The sequence below is a fragment of the Rhinichthys klamathensis genome, unplaced genomic scaffold (assembly GCF_029890125.1).
Source record: "Rhinichthys klamathensis goyatoka isolate OS25496 unplaced genomic scaffold, OSU_Roscu_1.1 h1tg000656l_1, whole genome shotgun sequence".
NCBI lineage: Eukaryota > Metazoa > Chordata > Actinopteri > Cypriniformes > Leuciscidae > Rhinichthys > Rhinichthys klamathensis.
The window spans coordinates 328,492-351,851 of NW_026607099.1; the positions used below are offsets into that span (position 1 = coordinate 328,492).

General features: G+C 39.6%; 1 protein-coding gene across 1 annotated transcript; it reads right to left on the reverse strand.

The window, feature by feature from the left end:
• Positions 1 to 1,211: 1,211 nt before the first annotated feature.
• Positions 1,212 to 6,130, reverse strand: ppp1r3g (protein phosphatase 1 regulatory subunit 3G). The gene is made up of 3 exons (XM_056241592.1): positions 6,012 to 6,130; positions 5,581 to 5,679; positions 1,212 to 2,262 (listed from the first exon to the last, which is right to left on the reverse strand). The coding sequence occupies exons 1-3, from the start codon at positions 6,128 to 6,130 to the stop codon at positions 1,398 to 1,400; spliced, it is 1,083 nt and encodes a 360-aa protein (XP_056097567.1). The 3' UTR covers positions 1,212 to 1,397.
• Positions 6,131 to 23,360: the final 17,230 nt, after the last annotated feature.

Here is a 23,360-nt window from a genome sequence, read left to right on the forward strand (position 1 = left end):
ATAATGCATTGCTGTGTGGTTTCCTCTGATTGTCTCTGCATTGGAATAAAAAGAACTTCACTGTGTCAAGCCATGATGGAAACAACATGTTTGACCTTATTAATAAATGACACTGATGATGACTCATTTGTGAAAGAAAACCAACATAGTGCAGGTTGCATTCCATGCATTGTTTGGCATGACAATTACATGCTTGAAAATGTAAACTGTGTCATCATTTACTCATCCGTATGTAATTCCAAACCTATTTGGCTTTCTTTCTTCTGGAACACAGGAGGAGAAGTTGCGGAGAATGTCCAAGTTGCTCTTTTCCATGCAACAGTATCTTACACAGGACATGTCAAGCTTCAAAAAGGCACAATAAAGCAGTCCATATTGGCATTACAGGCCTGGTTTCACAGACAGGGCTTAGATTAAGCCAGGATAAGGCCTTGTGTTTTGGGGGGGAAACATCACTGATGTGCATCTTGAGACAAACAATGGCAGTGCCATATTTTAACATATGTCAGTTTAAGTTGCTTTCAGTTCAAATAGCGCAAATATGCATTTTTGTCTGAGACCATCTTAAGCCTTGTCTGTGAAACGGAGTTAGTCTCCCGGAATCAAACAATAACTTTATGTGAGTGAGAAACAGTCCACAATTTAAGTCATTTTCTCACTAAAAAGATCTGATGTGCAAATTCAAAAAGCCTCACATTTCAGTGTTACCATGTGTTTAAATGCTCAACTCAAAACTTCACTTTTTTAAAAGAGAAAGTCAAAAGGGTTTGGAACAACTAAATGATGACAAAAATGTATTCTATTTTTCTTTATTTTGGCAAACTATTCATTTAAAACATTTTAGGACAATACTTGTATTACTGAACTTAATATTCAGTAATGTCATCAAATTGTTTTCACACTATTGGATGAGATCAAAACTTAACTGAATTGAGCTGGACCAATCAAGATAACCGACCAATCTTGCAACATCAACACTGGTATTGAACTGAACTCGAGCTGAATAACGACGCTCTTCTGCTTAGCTGAATTTAACTCGTTTCATCATTTATGAACTTGTTGAACTGAACAGAATTGAGCTGAATATTGACACTACTGTCTTTTTAGAGTTGCCTTACAGCAGATTTTGAATTGTCTCATATTTGATTGGTGATCATTGATTGTTATTTTCCTGTTTATCACTGTGAAGCTGCTTACAAAAAAAAAAGATTGTAAAAAGCGCTGTTGAAATAAAGGTGACTTGACTTGAAATGTCAGTCCACTCTAAAGTTTAACCTTGAGCGTTGATATCCCCTTGAGAGCACATTCATGTATGTTTTGTAATATCAGTCCTTCGTTTTAGTCAGTTGTGAGGTCAAAATTTGGCGCAGCGTGCCCGTGCGTAAAAGCGCATCACTTCATATCGCGTGGAAAGCTGCGGTCTCAATGGATGACGAGCTGTGGTACTTCAGGGAATAGTTCAGCCCATCGTTGTTGTCCCAGAACTCAGATTTACCATCCCTCATGTACACGGCGAAGTGCACAGAAGCGCTCGGATCTAAGAAAGGAGGCGTGAACATGGTGAAGGAGAAGCGCGCTCCGTGCGTCGTGTCCTCGGTGGGCACGTTGATGGCTTGCGCATCCACGAACGACAGCCAGTCGTTGAAAGTATACCTGACCCCGACTTCTCTCCTTCCCATCGCCCGTATGATCCCACGGACATCAAACTGTGTGACCGTGACGCTTTCCAGCGCGACGCGACAGCGCGTGAGCCGCGTCTCCAAGTCTCCGGACTCCACGGGCATCTTGAACGTCGGGACCAGGTGGTCCAGTGTCAGAGTGGACTTGATGTTCATGCACAAGTCATCCATGAACTCTCGGTCCTTATGAAGGGGGAAACTCTTCAGCCTGTTAAACACCTTGGCCGGAATCTCAGGATCCTCGCTCGTGCTGAAGTGTTTGACGCTCGCCAGATTTAACCCGAGCGCGTCCGCGAACTTCACGCGTTTCCTGCAGCTCTGGGAGATCTGATGGTACAGATTCGCCTGGTCTGGATACGCAGGTAAGGACTTGGCTCTTCTCCTGTCTTTCAGATACGCGGGAATCTCCTCGGGTTGAAGGTCGTCGTCGGAGTCCGTTCCGTTCTCCATCTGCTCCTCATTCATTATGCTCATCATTCCAGGTCTGTAATGTCCAATGACAGAATGTATCATTCCAGGAGAATCCCTTCGGAGGAGCATGTATGTGAAGACAGCTCCACATGTGTATATGCTACGTGCAGTCCTGTAGTAATCAGTTACACACTGGTTACGCCCACACACTGCTGGTTCCAGCTCGCCGTGCTCTATAATCCAGTGTCAAACGGACAGATGTCAACATGCACTTTTACACTCTCTTTACTCTATGAAGTTACTATAAAGAGACTTTTTCTCGAGGTCAGAGGTTAGTTGCAGGGATTTATAATAACTTAAATGAAGAATACTGTTACTGTAATACAACATCATGCAGTTTTTATAAAACTATAATGTGTTATATATAATCTGCCTAATTTTAGTCCATGGCTCCTGCTGAAAATCCTGGCACTGGCACATTAGAGTTATCCTAAACTAGTATATTTTATATTCCTTAAATATGCAAGAAATATAGGCTTACCTTTAATAAATGCCAAAATATATGTAGGGGAATCTCATGGAAACTGTCAAAACCATTTCACCTATGAAAAGAAAATGAAGCCTATTTTTGGAACCATTGGATCATTATGATTGTTTGCATTGAAACATTATTCAAATGATTGAGCTTACCGGTATTCCCACAATATGTTATATATGCATTATTGGTCAAAAGTTTGGAATAATATGTACTATGAATAATATATTGGAATAATGTATATATATTTTTAAAGAAGTCTCTTATACTCACCAAGGCTGCATTTATGTGATCAAAAATACAGTAAAAATAGTGATATTGTGAAATTACTATAATTTAAAAAAGCTGTTTTCTATGTGAATAGTGTAAACTGTAATTTATTCCTGTGATCAAAGCTGAATTTTCAGCATTACATCCGTCTTTATAGTGTCACATGATCCTGTAGAAATCACTCTAATATGCTGATTTATTTATTTACAAACTTTGTATAATACAATTTATTAATGGATTTAAATAGGATAATTTAAAACATTTGAAAATGTTCGACATTACAGTACTTTTGTTTGTCAATCAATCAACCGATAAAAAGTACAAGTTTTTTTTAATGCTTTATAAAACAGTTCTGGTCTTCACATTTGATTGGTTGGTCTGCGTTCCAAGAGTTTTGATGTTCAGTTTAACATCACTGGGTTTTCTAACTTGTGTCATACTGTCTATTTTCACTTGCTGTTCCACACACCTCCTGTTTTGATAAGACACGTTGCTGCCTTAAATTTTTAATCAATTTGGATGTTTATTTTGACGAGTTAAAGCAATGTAAAAAAAAAAAAAAACATGTTGTTATAACCTATTGATCAAAAAAAAATGTACAGTGTGGGTCAACATAGCCTATTATGTTGATCCTGGAACAACATTCCTATCCGAAAATTGAGTCTTAAAGGGGTCATATAATGGTACATGCACTTTTACAAGTTGATTGTACTGAAATGTGTGTTGGCAGTGCCTGTACACAGCCATCATATAATGATAAAAATCCATCCAGTGGTTTTGTTTTAATCTCCTTATATGTTTTCCCCTACCTCAAATCGAGCCGTTCGAGCCTGTGACGTCACACGCTCGGAAGCCCCTCCCACGATTGTTGATTGACAGAAGGGTTTCAACACAGACCCGCCCTCGCTCGTGAGCGAGCGAGCTGTCAATCATAGTCTGCGCGGACCGGCGCGCTCATTGTTGATATGCTGGAGCACTGTCTATGAGCAGAATGGCGTCTAAGCGATTGTGGTGTTCTGTTCTTGGGTGCAATTGTTACAAAGGTAGCGCAAAGGCGCCATCTAGTGGCCATTAGCGGATGCGCTGAAAGTGATTGCGCACGAGAAATGCGCGTGATACAAACAGCTGGATTCTCCACAGCAAGACTGTTCAAGAAGTCGCGGTGCAGTGTTTGTGTTGAACATTAATAACTGTGTACGTCCTTATGAGAAAAGTGAGTTTTATTTATCCTTTACTTGTTTAGGATCGATTATATATGTGAATATCTAGAAATACTCGAGTATTTGGGTCGTAAATCCACTGGAGAGAAATGACGAGTCATGCCGTGTAGTTAGCAAAGAATGAACGTCATTGTAGAATGCTTATGCGTGTTGTTAGTAACTGATTTAAGTGTTGTGTTTGTATTATTCAAATAGATAGGCTATATCATTATACATTTACATTATTTGTTCTGTACAGATTGTGTTAAGGAATGGTGACTCACAAAGTTATTAGTCACCTGGTTAAGCTGGTGTATTGCTCTGATATAATGTTAAGCTGATAGACTTCATCAATAATGTTAGTTTATACAGTATATGTAACATTTATTACTGTTTTGTTTATTTTCAGCTACACACATATATATGAATATAACAGGCCACAAAGAACTGACTTCCTCTTATACAGAAGATACTGCAGCACAGACTACATTTAGACTCGAAAAGGAGTACGATGCAGAGAGTGATGAAACTGCTAGAATGATGTACTCAGCGGGACCAGCATCGGCCAGATCTGGAAGTCGGTATGTAGCAAGAGATGAGTGGGGAGCCTTTTATACTGAATTAGAGGACATTCAAGCTCAGCTTGGCCAAGACACTAAGCTCATACAAAGTTTACGCGATCGAGTGTGCCAGCATGTATTATCTAAATGCCGTGGGACTTTGGAGGAAACCCCAAGTGCAGATACTCACCTATAGAGGGTATGCGCATGACGTCACCGTCGGCCGGAGTGAATGCGGTCACGCCCACAAGTGGCAAAAAGACTGAGCGGCAGCATTTGTTTTCAGCGTGAATGCCGTGAAAATCACACAAAACACATCTAAAACGGGAAAGAGCTTTGCGATTGACTGTACAACTAGATTTGACCAGAAATCTGAGGTACTGTATATTTTTACAGACTGCAAAAAGCTACAGAACAGACGATATTCTGCATAATTGGATGTTTTTAAATAAACACTGACAAAAAACTATACAAGTTTTAGCGCTGGACGATATGATGATATACAGTATAACATTAATGTAAGTGATCACTCGGATTTAGACCTATCTATATTGTATTTATATAAAACGTTTACAGGCAAATTGTCTTCATTTATTTCCCCGGCGTCGAAATCAGGCACATATAAATGTCAGGAAACACGATTCCTGGCTGCATGTCAATATCCATGGATCACTGGATCTTTGATAAGTTGTAAGGAACACTATATCGAGTCCAACTTTTAGTTTAAACTGATAATAGTTTGTTTTACTCGCGTTAACGCAGTTTCCCCTATTAACTCCAGTCACGCAGCAGCTCTTCTGCCACTCAGTCCCGCTGAGGGTGGCGTGTTCCGGCGGGGAAGTGACGTTAATGCATTCCCTCTATTACTGGAAGACGGCCGAGCCTTTTTTCCTGTAACAAGGCAGCCACTTTCACACCCTGCTCACTTATCATCACCAGTTTCCTTCTCTGCATCATCGCCAGTCTCACCACTCCGGTCCCAAGTATCACCGGTGTCCTTGGTTGAGTCCCATTCAGTTACCCGCCTAACACCACAGAGATTTATAACGACAGTAGAAGGTCCTCAGGAGGATGAGTCATGGCCTGAACCACCACCTCCGGTATGTGATGATGTCCCTTACATAGCTAGGAAAGAGCGTGAATTCCCAGTCACTTACGCTACTTCTGTTAGTTATTCAACCCCAGTGAAACTAGCCGCCGCGAGAGCAGTAGCACAGCCCTACTATGGACGGTATGCTCCAGTCAGTGGAAACTCATTCCATAATTATTCATTCAGGCCTGAAAGAGAGGATATCAGGTCAAGCCTCATGCCGCACAATACACAGGGTCAGGGCCGTTCACCGTATCAATCCCTCACCTGCCCCCCAACCCATGCTCCATATTTAACGCCTCATTCTGCACCCTGGCTGGTCGTTCCTTCGCCACCTCAGCAACAATCCGTGTATGTTCCACAATCAATGAAACAGACTGAACCATGGCTTACACACCCAGAAATGCCATACCAGCAGCCACAACCCTCACCTTATGAGATCTTTCCCTCATCGCTTCCAGCACAGGAGAAAGTCTATCTAGGCCCTAAGCCACGAATTCCCATGTTGATTCATCGAGACCCTGCGGAATTCGCCAGGCTGAAGATGTCATTGGAGAACCTACTACCATCAGGTGCTACCGAGCTCTCCAAATACCAAATATTGGTCGACCATCTTAAATTAGAGGAAGCCTCCCTTATCGCTGACTCTTACCTGAACTCTACTACTCCATACTCTGACACAATGACAGCCTTAAATGAGAGGTTTGGTCAGCCGCATCAGTTAGCACTTAAAAGAATAGCACAGGTCATGGATGCTCCTGACATCAAGCGAGGGGATCATGAGGCATTTCAAAGGTTCGCCCTGCAGATCAGAGCACTTGTTGGGATGCTGGAAACCCTTGGCGTAGAGGGAGAAGTGGAATTAAAATGTGGCTCCCACGTCGCCAGACTGCTGGGTAAACTACCTCCAGAGTTGTGTGCAGACTTCCGCAGACACCTATATTATCAGTCTGATTCAGTCTATACACTACCTGAATTCTCTAAGTGGCTCCAGTACGAAGCATGGTGCCCGGGTCATACTGAACCACCCAACAAACGAAATCATGAGAGCCGGGCAAAGCCAGCCCGCTTCACCAGACCAGCCACTATCCTCCATGGTGCCAAAGCTGCCTCACAGATGAAGAGCACAGAACCAGGACCTAAAGCATTCACCTCAGGCAAGAAAAGAGGTAAAGTGCAACCATATTGTCCATATTGTGAAAGCTCTGAACATTTCTTAAGTCAGTGCGCTACTTTCCAGACTTTCACTCCTGAGCAGATCCGTAAGTGGATTATTGAGAACAAGAGGTGCATAAAATGTGGTCGTGCTCATGCTGTTACAGACTGCACTCTCAAGAAACCCTGCAGCATTTGCCAAAACAAACACCTCCAGATACTGCATGGAGTAAATTCTAAGGAAAGTAAAGAAGGCATATGCATGTTGAGCTCTGCAGTTGGCACTGCTTATCTAAATCGACCTACAGACTGCAGCCGGGTATTGCTGAAGGTGGTAAAGGTTCGTCTGCAGTATCGTGAACAAGCTCTGGAGACTTATGCTGTACTCGACGATGGTTCGGAGAGGACCATACTCCTCTGTGAGGCAGCAAATAAGCTTGGCCTGCGTGGAATTCCTGAGGAACTGGCCTTGAGAACAAAAAGGCAAGAAACCCAAGTACTCCAAGGAGCATCTGTCTCTTTTAGTGTTTCCCCTGCCTCGCAGCCTAAACGGAATTACCACATTAGTGGAGCATTCACTGCTCAGAATCTGGGACTGGCTGATCATTCCGACCAACTACCCATCTTACAGAAAAGGTACAAGCACCTCAGAGGTTTGCCACTTGAGTCCTTTGATCAAGTTCACCCTCTTCTTCTCATTGGAGCTGACCAGCCCCATTTGATCACTCCAACCGAACCAGTGCTTTATGGGCCACCAGGAGGACCGGTCGCTATACGGACCAGGTTAGGGTGGACATTACAGGGCCCAGCTAGGGGTCTACCACAGCATCCTAGATCTCAGCACTGTTACCTGACCTCAGTAAACTATGAAACAGCTGAACTTCTGAGAAATGTGGAGAAGTTGTGGCAGGTGGACACGCTACCATTCAAATCAGAGAAACAGGTAACTCGGTCACGAGAGGATCAAGAGGCACTGTCACTTCTGGAAAGTAAGACGATCCGTGTTGAGCATAACAAGGTTCAGCACTATGTGACCCCTCTGCTACGGAAGATGAATACTTTCTCTTTCCATGCAACCAAAGATGCTGTCATGCCAAGCCTCCGAGGTACAGAGAAGCGACTTGCTAAAGATGAGGACAAAGCCTCAGCATACATCACAGAAATGAGCAAGCTTGAACTGGCAGGCTCAGTAAGTAAACTGACTGAGGAAGAGGCTGCACGAAGTGAGGAATCATGGTTCATTCCTCATCATCTGGTACAACATAATGGGAAGAATCGTCTAGTATTCAATTGTTCTTACCAATTCCAGGGTTGCAACCTCAACGAATCTCTCCTTCCTGGGCCTACCCTTGGCTCATCACTCCTGGGGGTCTTGCTTCGCTTTCGGGAGCATGCCGTCGCAATAAGCGGGGACATAAAGGCAATGTTTCACCATGTCTGCCTTCTGCCTGAGGACAAGCCCCTTCTTCGGTTTGTGTGGCGAAATCTCTGCCGTGATGTGCCTCCTGTGGTCTATGAGTGGCAGGTTCTGCCGTTTGGTACCACATGTTCTCCTTGTTGTGCCACATTTGCCCTCCAAAAACACGTGCACGACCACAGCACCGAGGGAGAAGATGTCAGGAATTCAGTAGACAGGTGTTTCTATGTAGACAACTGTTTACAGTCTATCATCAAAAGCTGATGCCAAAGATTTACTTGATAAATTACGTGTCCTGTTGGCATCAGGGGGCTTCGAGATCCGCCAGTGGGCCAGCAACGCCCCTGACATCCTTAGCCATCTTCCTCAAGAAGCTCGCTCAGATAACGCTGAATTGGGGCTCACCCAAAATTCTTCTGATGTTCAAGAGTCTACCTTAGGTCTAAGATGGCATTGCCCTACAGATACCATCGGTTATAAACATCGACTGGACGATTACGGCTCAACCACAATGCGCACTGTGTACCGTACATTGGCCAGACAGTATGACCCGTTGGGGCTAATATTATCATATACAACTCGGGCTAAGGTGATTGTACAGCGACTCTGGGATAAACAACGAGAATGGGATGACCCATTACTACCTGAGGAGCTGCTCCAAGCCTGGAATACATGGGTAGCAGAACTGCCTGAATTATCTCGCATCACCTTACCTCGCTGCTATGTTCCAACAACTATGGATCAGCCAGACGTGATACGAGATGTCCATGTGTTCTGTGATGCATCTGAGAGAGCATATGGATCACTGGCCTACCTACGCTCAGAAGATGCTGAAGGTGGTGTTCACTTGGCATTCCTGCTGGCCAGATCTCGAGTTGCGCCAAAAAGACAACAATCCATGCCAAGACTGGAGCTTTGTGCAGCGGTCACTGGAGCCCAACTTGCAAAGTTGATAATCAGTGAGCTCACCTTACCAATCAGAAATACCATCTTGTGGTCTGACTCGACTGCTGTGCTGACATGGCTCCAGTCAAACTCGTGTCGATTCAAGGTCTTTGTGGGAACCAGGGTTGCTGACATCCAAGAGCTCACAGATCAGCGGTCATGGAGGTACATGAGATCAACACTTAACCCGGCAGATGATCTGACCAGGGGTAAATCATTTTTTGGAACTAGCACAACCAAATAGGTGGTGTCAAGGTCCATCTTTTCTTTTACGACTACCTGATGAGTGGCCAGAAGCTCCAGCAGGGTCCGGTGAAGAAGATCCTACCGAGCTACGACGTTCCTTGTTCTGCCATTACATCTCAAGTTCTGATAGGTCTGTCCCTAATTCCAGCAGATATGCTACTTGGAGTGAACTGGTGGAGGCCACAGCAAGCACCCTTCAGCCTGAGGAAGCAGGGCAAGCTACTCCATCTAGTGCAGGAACTTATCAGCAGGCAGTCTCCCTCCTCCTTAAACAGTCCCATCTGGAAAGTTTCCTAGAGGAATATATTCTCAAAGCCAATAAACCAGTTCCTTCCAGTAGCCGCCTTCTTGTTCTGGCTCCTGAGTTTGATGCAACAAATGAGGTCATTCGAGTTGGTGGACGCCTCCGAAGAGCAGAGGATTTGGATCCCAACTTCAAACAACCTATTGTGCTGGATCCAAGCCACTGCATCACCAAACTGTTAATCCAGGATTTTGACCAGAGATTATGCCATCCTGGACCAGAGCGAGTCTTCGCTGAACTCCGACGTTCGTACTGGATATTGAGAGGGCGTGAGGCTGTTCGGAAGCATCAATATGTTTGTCTGGAGTGTCAGAAGTTGAGATCCGAACCTGTTCCACCGAAGATGGCTGACTTGCCTCCTGCTCGACTTCGTTTGTTCAAGCCAGCGTTCTATTCCACTGGGATGGACTGCTTTGGGCCATTCCATGTGAAGATTGGCAGGCGTACAGAAAAGAGATGGGGTATCATATTCAAATGTCTTACCACTCGAGCAGTGCATCTTGATGTACTTACCTCTATTGACACAGATGCCTTCCTGATGGCAGTACGGAGGTTCACCGCACGTCGTGGTACCCCTGCTGAACTTCACTCCGATCAGGGGACAAATTTCAGAGGGGGAGAGAGAGAGTTGAGAGAGGCTTTCGCTGCCATGAGTACTAACCTGCAAGGGTTGCTAGCGAAACATCAAATCAACTTCCATTTTAATCCTCCAGCAGCTCCACACTTTGGAGGAGTGTGGGAGCGAGAGATTCGCTCTGTACAAGCAGCACTTAGCACCACAATTGGAGCACAAAGCGTTCCTGAGGAAGTACTCAGAACAGTTTTAATTGAAGTGGAGGCTATTTTGAATTCCAAACCATTGGGGTATGTGTCAGCTAACATCGCAGATGTTGACCCAATAACACCAAATCATCTTTTGATGGGGCGGCCCAGTAGTTCATTGCCGCAAGTTGTCTACCAAGATTCTGAATCTTGTCGTAGACGATGGAGACAAAGTCAGATACTGGTGGATCATTTCTGGGCCAAGTTCATAAGCTACTACTTACCAGGTCTTCAGTTGAGGCAAAAATGGCAAAGGACTACTGAGGACCTTACTGAGGGGTCTGTTGTAATGATGGTTGACTCCCAATTACCAAGGGCTCTATGGTTAGTAGGCAAAGTGGTAAAGGTGTTTCCAGGCGCTGATGGACATGTGAGAGCAGCTGAGGTAAAAGTCAATGACAAGAGCTTCACCAGACCTGTGGTAAAGCTAATTCAGCTGCCTGAATTACCTACGGAGGATTAACATTCAATTGGAGCACATTTACATAGCAAATGTGGGGGCGGCTGTTACAAAGGTAGCGTAAAGGCGCCATCTAGTGGCCATTAGCGGATGCGCTGAAAGTGATTGCGCACGAGAAATGCGCGTGATACAAACAGCTGGATTCTCCACAGCAAGACTGTTCAAGAAGTCGCGGTGCAGTGTTTGTGTTGAACATTAATAACTGTGTACGTCCTTATGAGAAAAGTGAGTTTTATTTATCCTTTACTTGTTTAGGATCGATTATATATGTGAATATCTAGAAATACTCGAGTATTTGGGTCGTAAATCCACTGGAGAGAAATGACGAGTCATGCCGTGTAGTTAGCAAAGAATGAACGTCATTGTAGAATGCTTATGCGTGTTGTTAGTAACTGATTTAAGTGTTGTGTTTGTATTATTCAAATAGATAGGCTATATCATTATACATTTACATTATTTGTTCTGTACAGATTGTGTTAAGGAATGGTGACTCACGAAGTTATTAGTCACCTGGTTAAGCTGGTGTATTGCTCTGGATATAATGTTAAGCTGATAGACTTCATCAATAATGTTAGTTTATACAGTATATGTAACATTTATTACTGTTTTGTTTATTTTCAGCTACACACATATACTCAAGTACATAATGTCAACCTACCATTTACATTAACATAACCTGAGAGGCAACTACAGTCAAATCTGCACCTGTAATCACTGTCTAATGTATACTGTGCTGCCAAAGAAAGTTGAGTTCAATCTGATTCCTGCTTCCTGTCCTGCGTTCTGACCGACGCTCCAGGGCGAGAACTATAGCCTCCTAAGCACCTGTGGTCCTTTCTCTCAAATAGCAATAACGAACACAGCAGACATTTTAATCTTCCTAAATCCGAACCGCTGAAGACGCAGTGGCTGAGTTTGTTTTCGAAGGGAATATTCCCCACGAGCAACGTCAATGCTCTCATGTTTCCGCGAATCATTTCTCAGCAGACTGTTTTATAAACGAGGAGGTATAAAGCTGGTTTTGCTAAGAAGCTGCTCCTGATGAAAACAGGATCGGTACCATCTATTCATGTTCCTGCAGCTGCTCCAGAAGAACTGAAGTGAGTGTAACGTTTTATTAAACTTTATAATAATATTTATATTAATGCTTGTAAATCGCTAGCTGCACGCTTCACAATGAATTCGTCTAAGGTTTACATTCAGGGTACATTACGGCATGTTTTCTATGTATGACGTTCTCAATATAATGCATAATCCCACGTTTATACTGAACAACGTGTTATGGTTATTGTGATATTGTGTTCAAACGGTGTACGCCAGAGCCGGCTCTGGTGTACGCATAGAACAGAGGGGCGGAGTCAGCAAAGCTCATGATCATTTAAAGGCATATGCACTGAAACGGCGTGCTGAAAACAGAGCTGTTTTTGACCAGGTAAAATAAGTGTTTTCTTACAATACTTATGAGAATTTTTAATTAAAGTATATTATAAACTTTTAATTTAGACCCTAAAGAATCATATTAGCTTGTACAAAAATAGCATTATATGACCCCTTTAACCATAACCCTGTTCCTAAACCTAACCCTACTCATAGGTTATGACTAAAATCAGAGGGAAATATGGTGAAAAACACTGATGTAAAGCACCTAACCCTGGCTGCTTGTAAGCCTAAACTTGATATAAACTGTAAACTTCTCCCTTAAATCTGATTGGTCGGTTGTAATGTTGTTCCAGGATCAACAAAGATGATGATACAGGAACATGTTGCACTTGGTGAAATCATGTTCTGCCCTGTTCCAGACAGTAGTTGTATCCCAAATGATGCAATATTATGCACGTATACACTATGTACTCATCCGTGTAGTATATGAATTTGATAAGGTTATTTAGTCATCCAGCGTCAGAGTTTGATCCCTCCCCCTTCACTACATAAGGAAAGCTGTGATTGAGTGCATGAAGTGTGCAACATTACACACTGAGTTCGACTGTGTCCGAAATCGCATACTGTCTTGAGTAGATACTTATTTTGAAAAGTAATTACTTTGCGGATGAAAAAAGAGTACAGTATGAATGTGTGTGTATGAATCTAATCTAGATGTACTGTCATAATCATGTGACCTATACCAGCTTTAGTGGCCCTGTCTCAAATGGAGCACTAAGCCCTTGTGGTCTTCATCCAAGTCCTCACTTTCGTGACGCAATGCCGCTTTGATTGTTAGGAATTCGTTTTCTGCAGAGCTCGCTTCAATATGGGCTCGGCAAAAACGCGTAGCGAGCATATCAGCCACGACGGATATGCACAGGAGTGTAGTTTGAAAGGCTTGCGCTCTCAACGGTGACGGCGCAGATGGAGGAAAATAATATACCTGGGCCTTATGCCGCGTTCCAGACAACCTGGCTGTAACCCGTGTTTTTCCAACCTTATACCCGTGAAAGTGCACTGGAACGGCAGTCAAACCCGTGACTTCCCACCCGTGAACTCGTGCTAGATCGATGTACTCCCAGTTATGAGCTCTGACGTCACTAGCCTGCGAAACCATACAAAACAACAATGGTTTGTTTACATCTAGCTACCACAATTCCTTGCGCTCAGGCAGTTTGCATAGTTGCCAATTCCGCATATAATACGCGACTTTGGGCTTTTTTTTTTTTTTTTTTTTTTTTTGTAAGTCGCCTTAAAAAAGCACGGGTTGCGTTTTTTTGGGCTTATTAAAAAAAAATATGGTTGCTTGTTAGGAAAATCTGACAAGCAACTTTGTTTTCTTTACATCTATGGTCACGGTTGCCGTTTTCTCAATCTCCAATACATTGATTGACACTGTCTGCTCACAGCCATAGCCAATCAGTGCAATTGTATAAGTGCTGTGGCGTAATTCGTCAAAACATTCCGCCGAATTCAACATGCAGGCAGGTGCGCGCGCGACGCTGTAATCCAATGATAGACGTTGGGGAGATGATGGACAGTGCAGGGGAGAAGAGGGATGACCTTCTTTAGTAAGGTAAATTTGTAATTTTTACAATGTTTTTGTAATATATTAATTATCACAGGCTTTAAAAAAATAAAAAAAAACTAGTGTATACTAACAAAAGATACATATGGGTCAAATGTATTTTATTAAGATATATATATATATATATATATTATATATAATGTGTGTCTGTGTGTGTGTGTGTGTGTGTATGTGTGTGTGTGTGTTACATATCCCCGTCTTTTCTTGATTGTCTTTTTGTCCTTTTCCATCTCTCCAAACCTTTTTTAAATCCTTTTTTCCCTAATCCGTTTATCCTTTTCTAATAAAGGAGTGGTTTCAGTTTAATATGTTGCAGGCTCATTTATTGGTAATAAAAAATACATGATAATGCTGAAACTAAATAATCTAATAATATTTAATTGGACTTGTTTTGGGTTTGTTTTTTAAGCTACAGTTGCTTATTTGTCTCGCGAGAGTTGGCAACTGTGGTAGTTTGGCGTGACTGGCCTGGGACGCAGCATTAAGTCCACAAGACCGCAAGTGCACATAAAGTGTGCCATTTGGGACAGGGACAGTTATGTTGGTTCACTGCCATTCATAAATCCTCTCCTGTGGCCTCATGGGATAGTAAAGTGTCCGAATATCGCTTCAGGATATCGCTGGAAGAAGTAGGTCATCAGGGTAGTTTGTGTCTACTCTATTATGAGTACTGTGTTTGAATTCAGACACTTCTTTTGTCATATACTATTTTTCATCTACTATAAGTATGCGATTTCAGACGCCGCCTTTGATTTTTCGGTTAATAATCCATTAAAGTGCATCATTCGGGTATTTAAAGTGCATTTTTTCTTTTAATTTTCAGTGTGAACACTAATTGCACTATTTGTACTAGAATAGTGCATAAGTACAGAAATTGGGACACACTTATTGTGTGAGGACGGAGTGAGAACAGAGCGAGTGGCTGATTTTCCTGGATTTATCTGTTTTCTCCCACTCAACCATCACTCAAATCATGTTCTTCTGCTTGGTGAAATATGTAAAGCTTTGACGTCTTGTGGAACTGCCCATTGTTTTGAACTTCTCGTTTATTGAACAACATCACAGTTACAATCATGTGGTCTAAATATCTGCGTGTGTGTGTTCCCTGCAGCATACACACATCCAGTGAGAGTGGTTTAGATGGAAACATTTATAGTGTTAAATGTTTAAATCCAGTTACCGGAACTGGGAAACAGGCTTCAGATGTAACCAGCAGAAGCATAACCACACCACAGCGTGTCCATCCAGTGTGTGTGTGTGTGTGTGTGTGTCAGTACAGCAGCTTTACATCTCACAGGTCAGTGAGAGCTTCAAAACATGCTGTTATCAGACTAAACACACACACTGCAATGTTACAACACCATAAATGACCAGCTACAACATGAGTGGACAGGTACACTTGATCTAAAATGCATTTTTTTATTTACATATTTACATAGCCTAATGAGCAAATATATGGTGTAACGCAGTCCAAAGCCGTTTAGATGCGATTACAAGATGAAACATTCAAGTAAATCTTTTAATTTACACGTATGCCACAATGATATGAGAGATGACCTGCCACACTAAACGGAAATTTTAAACCAGAGAATTATAGACACTGATATGGCAAGCCGTTTTAACATTTAATCATTTTAACCTACTAGTCTCTACACTGTAAAAAGTAGAACATTGGTGTTTTTCGTTTGATATTTTTTTTTTTCCATTCCAATAGCCTAAAATTATTAGATTGTTAAGTAAAATTACATTTTATGATTTGTATGTGTCTTTCAGTCTATTTTCTTAGATTGGTACAATATAAAATTATAACATTACATTGAATTTTAAATTATACATTCGATCAAACTACTTTTATTAGATTAAGCATGGTTTGCGCATGCGCACACGTGAAAACTCGAGAGAAGGTTCTAGAAGAGACCGAGCGCAGAAGTCGGAGGGTTCTGTTGAACAACGCGAAGCGAACAGGACACGTTTGTCAGGTAAGGGGGTACCATTCAGTATTTAAATACTTGAAAAGCATTAACATCATATCATTTTAATGAACAGACACGCAGATTAGAAGTTATTATAACATTCATTTTGACATTATAGCGGTAAGTTATAGCGTTAACGCGCCATTTTACAGCTAACGATTTTCCTGGGAAATCCAAGAACTTAATATTATATACCGTTTGACCGATTGAATGGATATTATGAAAGGAAAAAAATGATGAATGTTGTAAAAAAAACCGATGTATTCATGACTGAGTTTTGAGTAACAAATAATTAGCTGCTAACGTTAAATGAATCGCCTCAATATGGGAGTGACGTGTAGCTAGCTAACAACTTAACGTTAACGTTTCCCGCTCAGAGTTTAAAGTCAGGCTAACTGCCTCTCCCCCGGCTTTCAATATGAACGCAGATTTTATAACGTTATGTTTTATGTACTAAATTTGCGAAGGCGGAAATTAATGTGAGGAAAATAAATTTACACTTTGAAACTGCAAAACTAAAACGGATTAATGACTGTTTGGATTTAAATTTTAGGAAAGCTGCTGCTTGGTTGGCATGGTTCCTGGTTCCTAGTTTTGGGACAGTTTTGGTTGTCTGTCAAGTCTTCGCGTTCAATACAGATTGCAGGGCAGGAGCAAATGATTATTGGAGAAGTCAAGGTAACGTTACTGTGCTTCAATAAAAACAGTCTTTTTAATAAACTATATGTACACTTACAAAGTTACCAATGCCTTGTTTCAAATGTTAGAACCTTATACTACCAACGAAGTGTGGGGCTACTTTGAACCTTGTTTATGGTTTATAAAACAGTGATTTATAGTACTGAGCATGATGCCCCTAACACTAACATTGTGAGCCTTTTGCACCTTTAGGCTAAATGTGTTCTAAATGTGTCAGGCAGGCATGGCGTTATAAAAAAAATGCTCCATGATGAATGGTCAAATTTTTTATCATGTTTCATTATACTTTGTCTTTTTCAAACCGTATTTCTACTGTATGTGATAAAAAAGGAGCATGTAATTTTAATGAATGCATTTTGTTCAGGTCATGGACAACACAAGGAGGGAAACAGTTCTTAAATGTTTATTCATCTACTTTGGTGAATCAGTTCACCATCTCATTAAGAAAATTCAGGTACGTACATCGCTCAGCAATCCATGCACATACTTCCATACTGTACATACAGTACATACAAAAAATTAGAATGTAGTCTAAGTTCAGTAATTTCCAAAAAAAAGTTACAAAAAAGTGTAACTCATGCATTACATATATATATTTCACGCAATTATTTGTGCTACTTCTGTTGATTGCAGCTTATAGCTATGTTCACGTATGCACTAAATACCTGGTATTTTGGCCTCCTTTTGCTTGAATTGCTGCATCAGTATGGAGGCAATCTGCATGTGGCACAGCTTAATGCCCAGGTTGTTTTAAAGGTTGTATCAGCGATTGCAGGCACAAACATAAATGATCATTCATCCTCATGATCCACTAACTGCACGCCCCATAAGCAGGCCGTCAAAAAAAAAAAAAAAAAAAACGCGTCTGTAGGCAGCCTAGGCTACGAGATCTGTACCCAAAAAATAAAAGACCGCAACAGTGCTACCAACCACTCAAAACCAAAATAGTGTTCCAACCAATTACTGACGTGGAAAAAATAGTGTTCCAACCAATTACTGACTGAACATGAAAATGCTTTTCTTAAGGCATACATTCTGTGGCGTAGGTTTGATTTTGAAATTGGTGGGGACGGGGACATCAATATTTAATATATTTAAAGTTTTGATCGAAAATTTTGCTAGGGATGTATCAGTGTCACTGGATATTGGTAGGGACGCGTCCCTACTAAATTCTACGCCCCTGTGTATTACAAATCCTTGTTTTTATTGGTTATATGTGATATTTTAATTTTCTGAGATACTCCATCAACTGTTTGGTCAGCACTCTTTATTCATTACTATGTATTGTCTCGCCAGGATATGCCAGGTGATAGCCGGAGCAACCAATGACCATCTTCATCAGTGAGACAGACACCAGGGAGAGCATTGAGAGCACGGAGGTCCTCAGTAACGTGCCCTCAACTGCAGCTGCTGTAACAGTTTTATTTGGACTGCATGTGCTAAACCTCAAATTTCCAAAAGAACTCAAATTAACTATGTCGCCTCTGCACTTTGCTGCATTGTCAATGACTGACTGACAGCCTCCATTTCAGTGCTTTGATGAACAAACACACAGGATGGGAGAAACGCCTTTACCCCAGTCTCAACTACATCGTAATAGTAGTTCAGTAGTTGTTTGTTGTTTACTGGATGTGGCAATATCTATGTTTTGAATTTGATTTACATTTATTTCTTCTGACAAAAATTTCTGAGAGAACCAGAAATGAACTGATAACTTGAAATGAACTGATTACTTGAACTGTCTAAGAATTACAAGTGTAAGTTTGTTTTGCCAAAAAAGAGTCTAATCTTAAAAACAGTGATTTTCATACAAGACTTAATAAATATTTAAAAGAACGTTTGATCTGACTCATTGATGTTATGCCAATTGTGAAGCCTTTTGTATTATTTGGAATGAATATTTCAGATTGAAGAAAACTCAATTTAGATCAAGTCTGTTAAAAACACTTTTTTTTTTTATTTAAGCCAATTTAAAATAATGGTATACACCAAATTCAGAAAAGAGTTTGCATGAAATCAAGTCTGTTAAAAACCTTCTTTTTTCCATTTAAGCCAATTTAAAATATTGATTTACACCAAATTCAGAAAAGAGTTTGCATGAAAAGCAGAAAATCGCTCAGCAATCCATGCACATACTTCCATACTGTACATACAGTACATACAAAAAATTAGAATGTAGTCTAAGTTCAGTAATTTCCAAAAAAAAGTTACAAAAAAGTGTAACTCATGCATTACATATATATATTTCACGCAATTATTTGTGCTACTTCTGTTGATTGCAGCTTATAGCTATGTTCACGTATGCACTAAATACCTGGTAATTCAGAAATTCAGAAAAGAGTTTGCATGAAAAGCAGAAAATTAGTTTGAACTGAATGGTTTCTGAACATTAGGCCAATGTAAAATCTTTATTGTGAATGGTTACTTCGATTTTATTAGGTTAATCCAATGTTTCACTTTTTACAGTGTATTTGCATGCTACTAGTACTTATTTTTTAGATACTAGTATCTATTCCATTAAGTACTAGTACTTATTCAATAGCTACTAGTGCTTATTTTTTGATACTAGTACTTATTCATTAGATACTAGTCCTTATTTATTACCAGTGCTTATTTTAAGCCAGAACAGGTACTAGTACCCTTTTAAAGATACTAGTACTTATTCATTAGATACTAGTCCTTATTTATTACCAGTGCTTATTTATTAGATACTAGTGCTTATTAATTAGATACTAGTATTATTAATTAGATACTAGTACTTATTCATTAGTTACTAGTACTTATTCATTAGATACTAGTACTTATTCATTAGTTACTTATTCATTAGATACTAGTACTAGATACTAGTACTTATTCCAGTAGTGACTAGTAACTATTATTTTGTTACTAGTAACAAATTATTATTTTTTCCATTGACTTCTATGGGGATCTGTCATTTAGATATAAACTATTCAGTTCTGATTAGTGTATTCCAATTGTGACTAGTACATATATATTAGATACTAGTAATTATTCATTAGGTACTAGTACTTATTTTTTTAGATACTAGTACCTATTAAATATATACTACTACTTATTCATTAGATATAGTCCTTATTTGTTAGATACTAGTACTTATTAATTAGATACTACCTATTAAATATATACTACTTATTCAATAGATACTAGTACTTATTCAATAGATACTAGTCCTTATTTGTTAGTTACTAGTACTTATTAATTACTAGTACCTTTTAATTAGCTATAGTACTTATTCAATAGATACTAGCACTAAGTCATTAGATACTTGTACCTATTAAATAGATAGTACTTATTCATTAGATAGTAGGCTATTATTCATTAGATACTAGTACTTATTCAATAGATACTAGTCCTTATTTGTTAGCTACTAGTACTTATTCAATAGATACTAGTACCTATTTATTATACACTAGTATCTTTTGTAATTGTTACTAGCAACTATTCTTATCTTACTAGTCACAACTGCTTTTTTACTAGTCTTATGTTATGACTAGTCAGAACGGCCACTGTAGAGTCAATAAAAATTCTTACTAGTAGCATTTGGAATAAATACTAGTATCTAATAAATAGGTACTAGTCACTATTGAAATAAGTACTAGTATCTAATGAATAAGCACTAGTATCTAATGAATAAGTAGTATCTATTAAATAAGTACTAGTAGCTAATGGATAAGTACTAGTATCTAATGAATAAGTACTAGTATGGATAAGTACAAGTATCTATTAAATAAGTACTAGTACCTAATGAATAACTACTAGTATCTAATATATATGTACTAGTCACAATAGGAATACATAATAGTCAGAACTGAATAGTTGATATCTGAATGACAGATCCCCATAGACGTCAATGGCAAAAATCAAAAGTATCTAATGAATAAGTATTAGGGCTGTGAATCTTTGGGTAGGCAGCGAATCGATTCGATTCACGATTCATAGGTTTTCGATTCGATTCAAGAACGATTTTTGCAAATTCAGAAAGATTCGATTCGATGCGATTCACATTAAAATTCGATGCGATTCAATTAATTCGATTCGATTCTTAATTTTTTATATGCATTCATAGGATTATTTAAATGCTTCCCCCAATGGGTCTTAGTCAGGGTGTGAATTATACAGCTGCCTTCGGGGGTCAGAGAGTGGGAACAAAAAGAAAGAAAAGAAAAACAACGACATTTTGTCTATTGTTAACGTTAGTTCATGTTAGTTTTTAATGAATCTATTCTTATAAAAAATATTTCCAAAGCCTACAAATTAGCATTAGTAAAAATGTAAACCAAGATTTAAAAAGGCTTTAAAAGTATAGTTCATCATGCTAACTATTTTGTAGGAATGGATACACAACCTTAAAGTGTTCCTACATTAAACATCCTTCCATTGTGAGACTAAAAATACCATGAACTTTCCCAACTAAAACCTTAACTAACGTTTCCTCATGGAATAGCTATACTCTTTGTTTTCTCTTTATCCGACTGAACATTTTCCTTGTGATTCTGAAAGAAAACGCGCCGGCTGTCTACTTGTGCTATATTAACGATTACGAATGCAACTTTAATGCGCATCTGATTGATGGATAAACCACGCGCTCTTATTTCAGTGTAATTAATGTTGTAGTTATTTCATCAGTTCAGTTTAACGACATTAAGTTACATTTCATTCATCATTCATGATTAATCGGAAGCGTGTGCATTTTAGACACCTATTATACGTTTTCTCTTTCCATGTAATAAATGCGCACCCTTGAATAAGTGGGGTTTTACTTTAACTGCTCAGGACGGGTATGACCCATTTCCGTAAAACTTCAGTATCTTATCTTAAAGAAAATAACGGTGACGTTTCCACGCAACGAACGCGTTGTTTCAGTGACTGCGCAATGATATGGCAGCTTTATCAATGGCTTGCTTTCTCGATAGAGAGCTGTCATCTGCTCATGTGAACACCAATGGCTGTCCTGAGGAGAGCTCAAACACGGACTGCTCAAAAATCTGCAGATGAGAGCTATATGGGACCGAGCGCGAGCGAAATCCAGTGAAAGATGGTAAGAGTGCAGCGAGTATGTGAGAGCTGTAAGGACGCGAAATGACGCCGCACAACGCCTCATTAATTCGCGCATGTAGTCATTTAATGACTGTTTTTATGTTTTAAAGCACTGAATCGATATAGAATCGCAAATTATTCGATTCTTAGCATTTTAAATCGAATATTGACCGAAATAAACGATTCACAATTCGAAATACATGTTTCAAGATCGATGCATATGCATCGCCAGGATTTGTAATCGATGCATCGAGAAAACGAATGAATCGTACACCCCTAATAAGTATTAGTATCTTTAAAAAGGTACTAGTACCTAAAGCACTAGTAGCTATTGAATAAGTACTAGTACTTAATGGAATAGATACTAGTATCTAAAAAATAAGTACTAGTAGCATGCAAATAGAGACTAGTAGGTTAAAATGATTAAATGTTAAAACGGCATGCCATACACTGATGATAAAGAGCTAAATGAGATGACAGCTCGTGATTATAATAAAGACTTGTATTAATAGCAATTTATATTCAACTGTTACTTAACTGTGTTCTATATGAGAACATATTATGGCTCTCCATTTAAAGCTATTTTTCATGACTATTACTAAAGACTATAGAATAACATTTAAAGGGACTTTGCTATGACACTGAAATGAGTGGCTTTCCAGTGATGTAGCAGCTCGAATCTCCAGCAGATGTCAGTGTTGTAACATTTCCTGACACTAAATGTCGAAACAAACTATTTCACACTTCTGATGTCATTCCATTAGATTAGATAACAAACTATCAATTCAGATATCTATGCTTAAATGCTACTTTACCTTTTCTCAGAACTGGCATTTGCACGAACAGGTCTCAAGTTGATTTTTAATGCATGTATGAAGTCAACTAGAAAGTGTCAATATCCAATGTTTTTAAAACCATCACTAACATTTTTGCTTGGAAAGTGTATCTTTTTTAATCATAAATGTTACTTGGTTTGATATGGTATCATACAATAAAATTAAATTCATGTTCAGTCTTACTGTAAGCGTTCAAATATTGTTTGGTGCCACTATATACTCTTAATAATTATTGGCATCTTTGGTACATTAAAAACTGTAACATCCATGGAAGAACAAAAAGTTATTTATTGTGGAAAAAGGTTATTTAGTTTATTCAAATGTTCTTCAGTTCACACTTGGTAATAAATGTTTTTTGTAAGAACTGTTGACTGAATGGCTCTTCTGTTCTATAAGAATGCATAAGGATACCTTTTTACTGAAATGAGTTTACAGCAAGTCACACAAGCAGTTTCTTTGTTTATTGGGACACAGTAAAGCTGATTGATTTGACTGATGCATTGAGTCACGGGTTACAGTGTGTGTGTGTGTGTGTGTGTGTGTGTATGTGTGTGATTCTCTCACATTAGCATTAGTGTGGCAGCAGCAATGAAGATCATCTGGATCAACATTTCTATGGGAAAGTTGCTTGAATCTCTTATCATATACAAGTATATTACATTCAGTTTGTTTTAAAATAAAAAGGGAATGT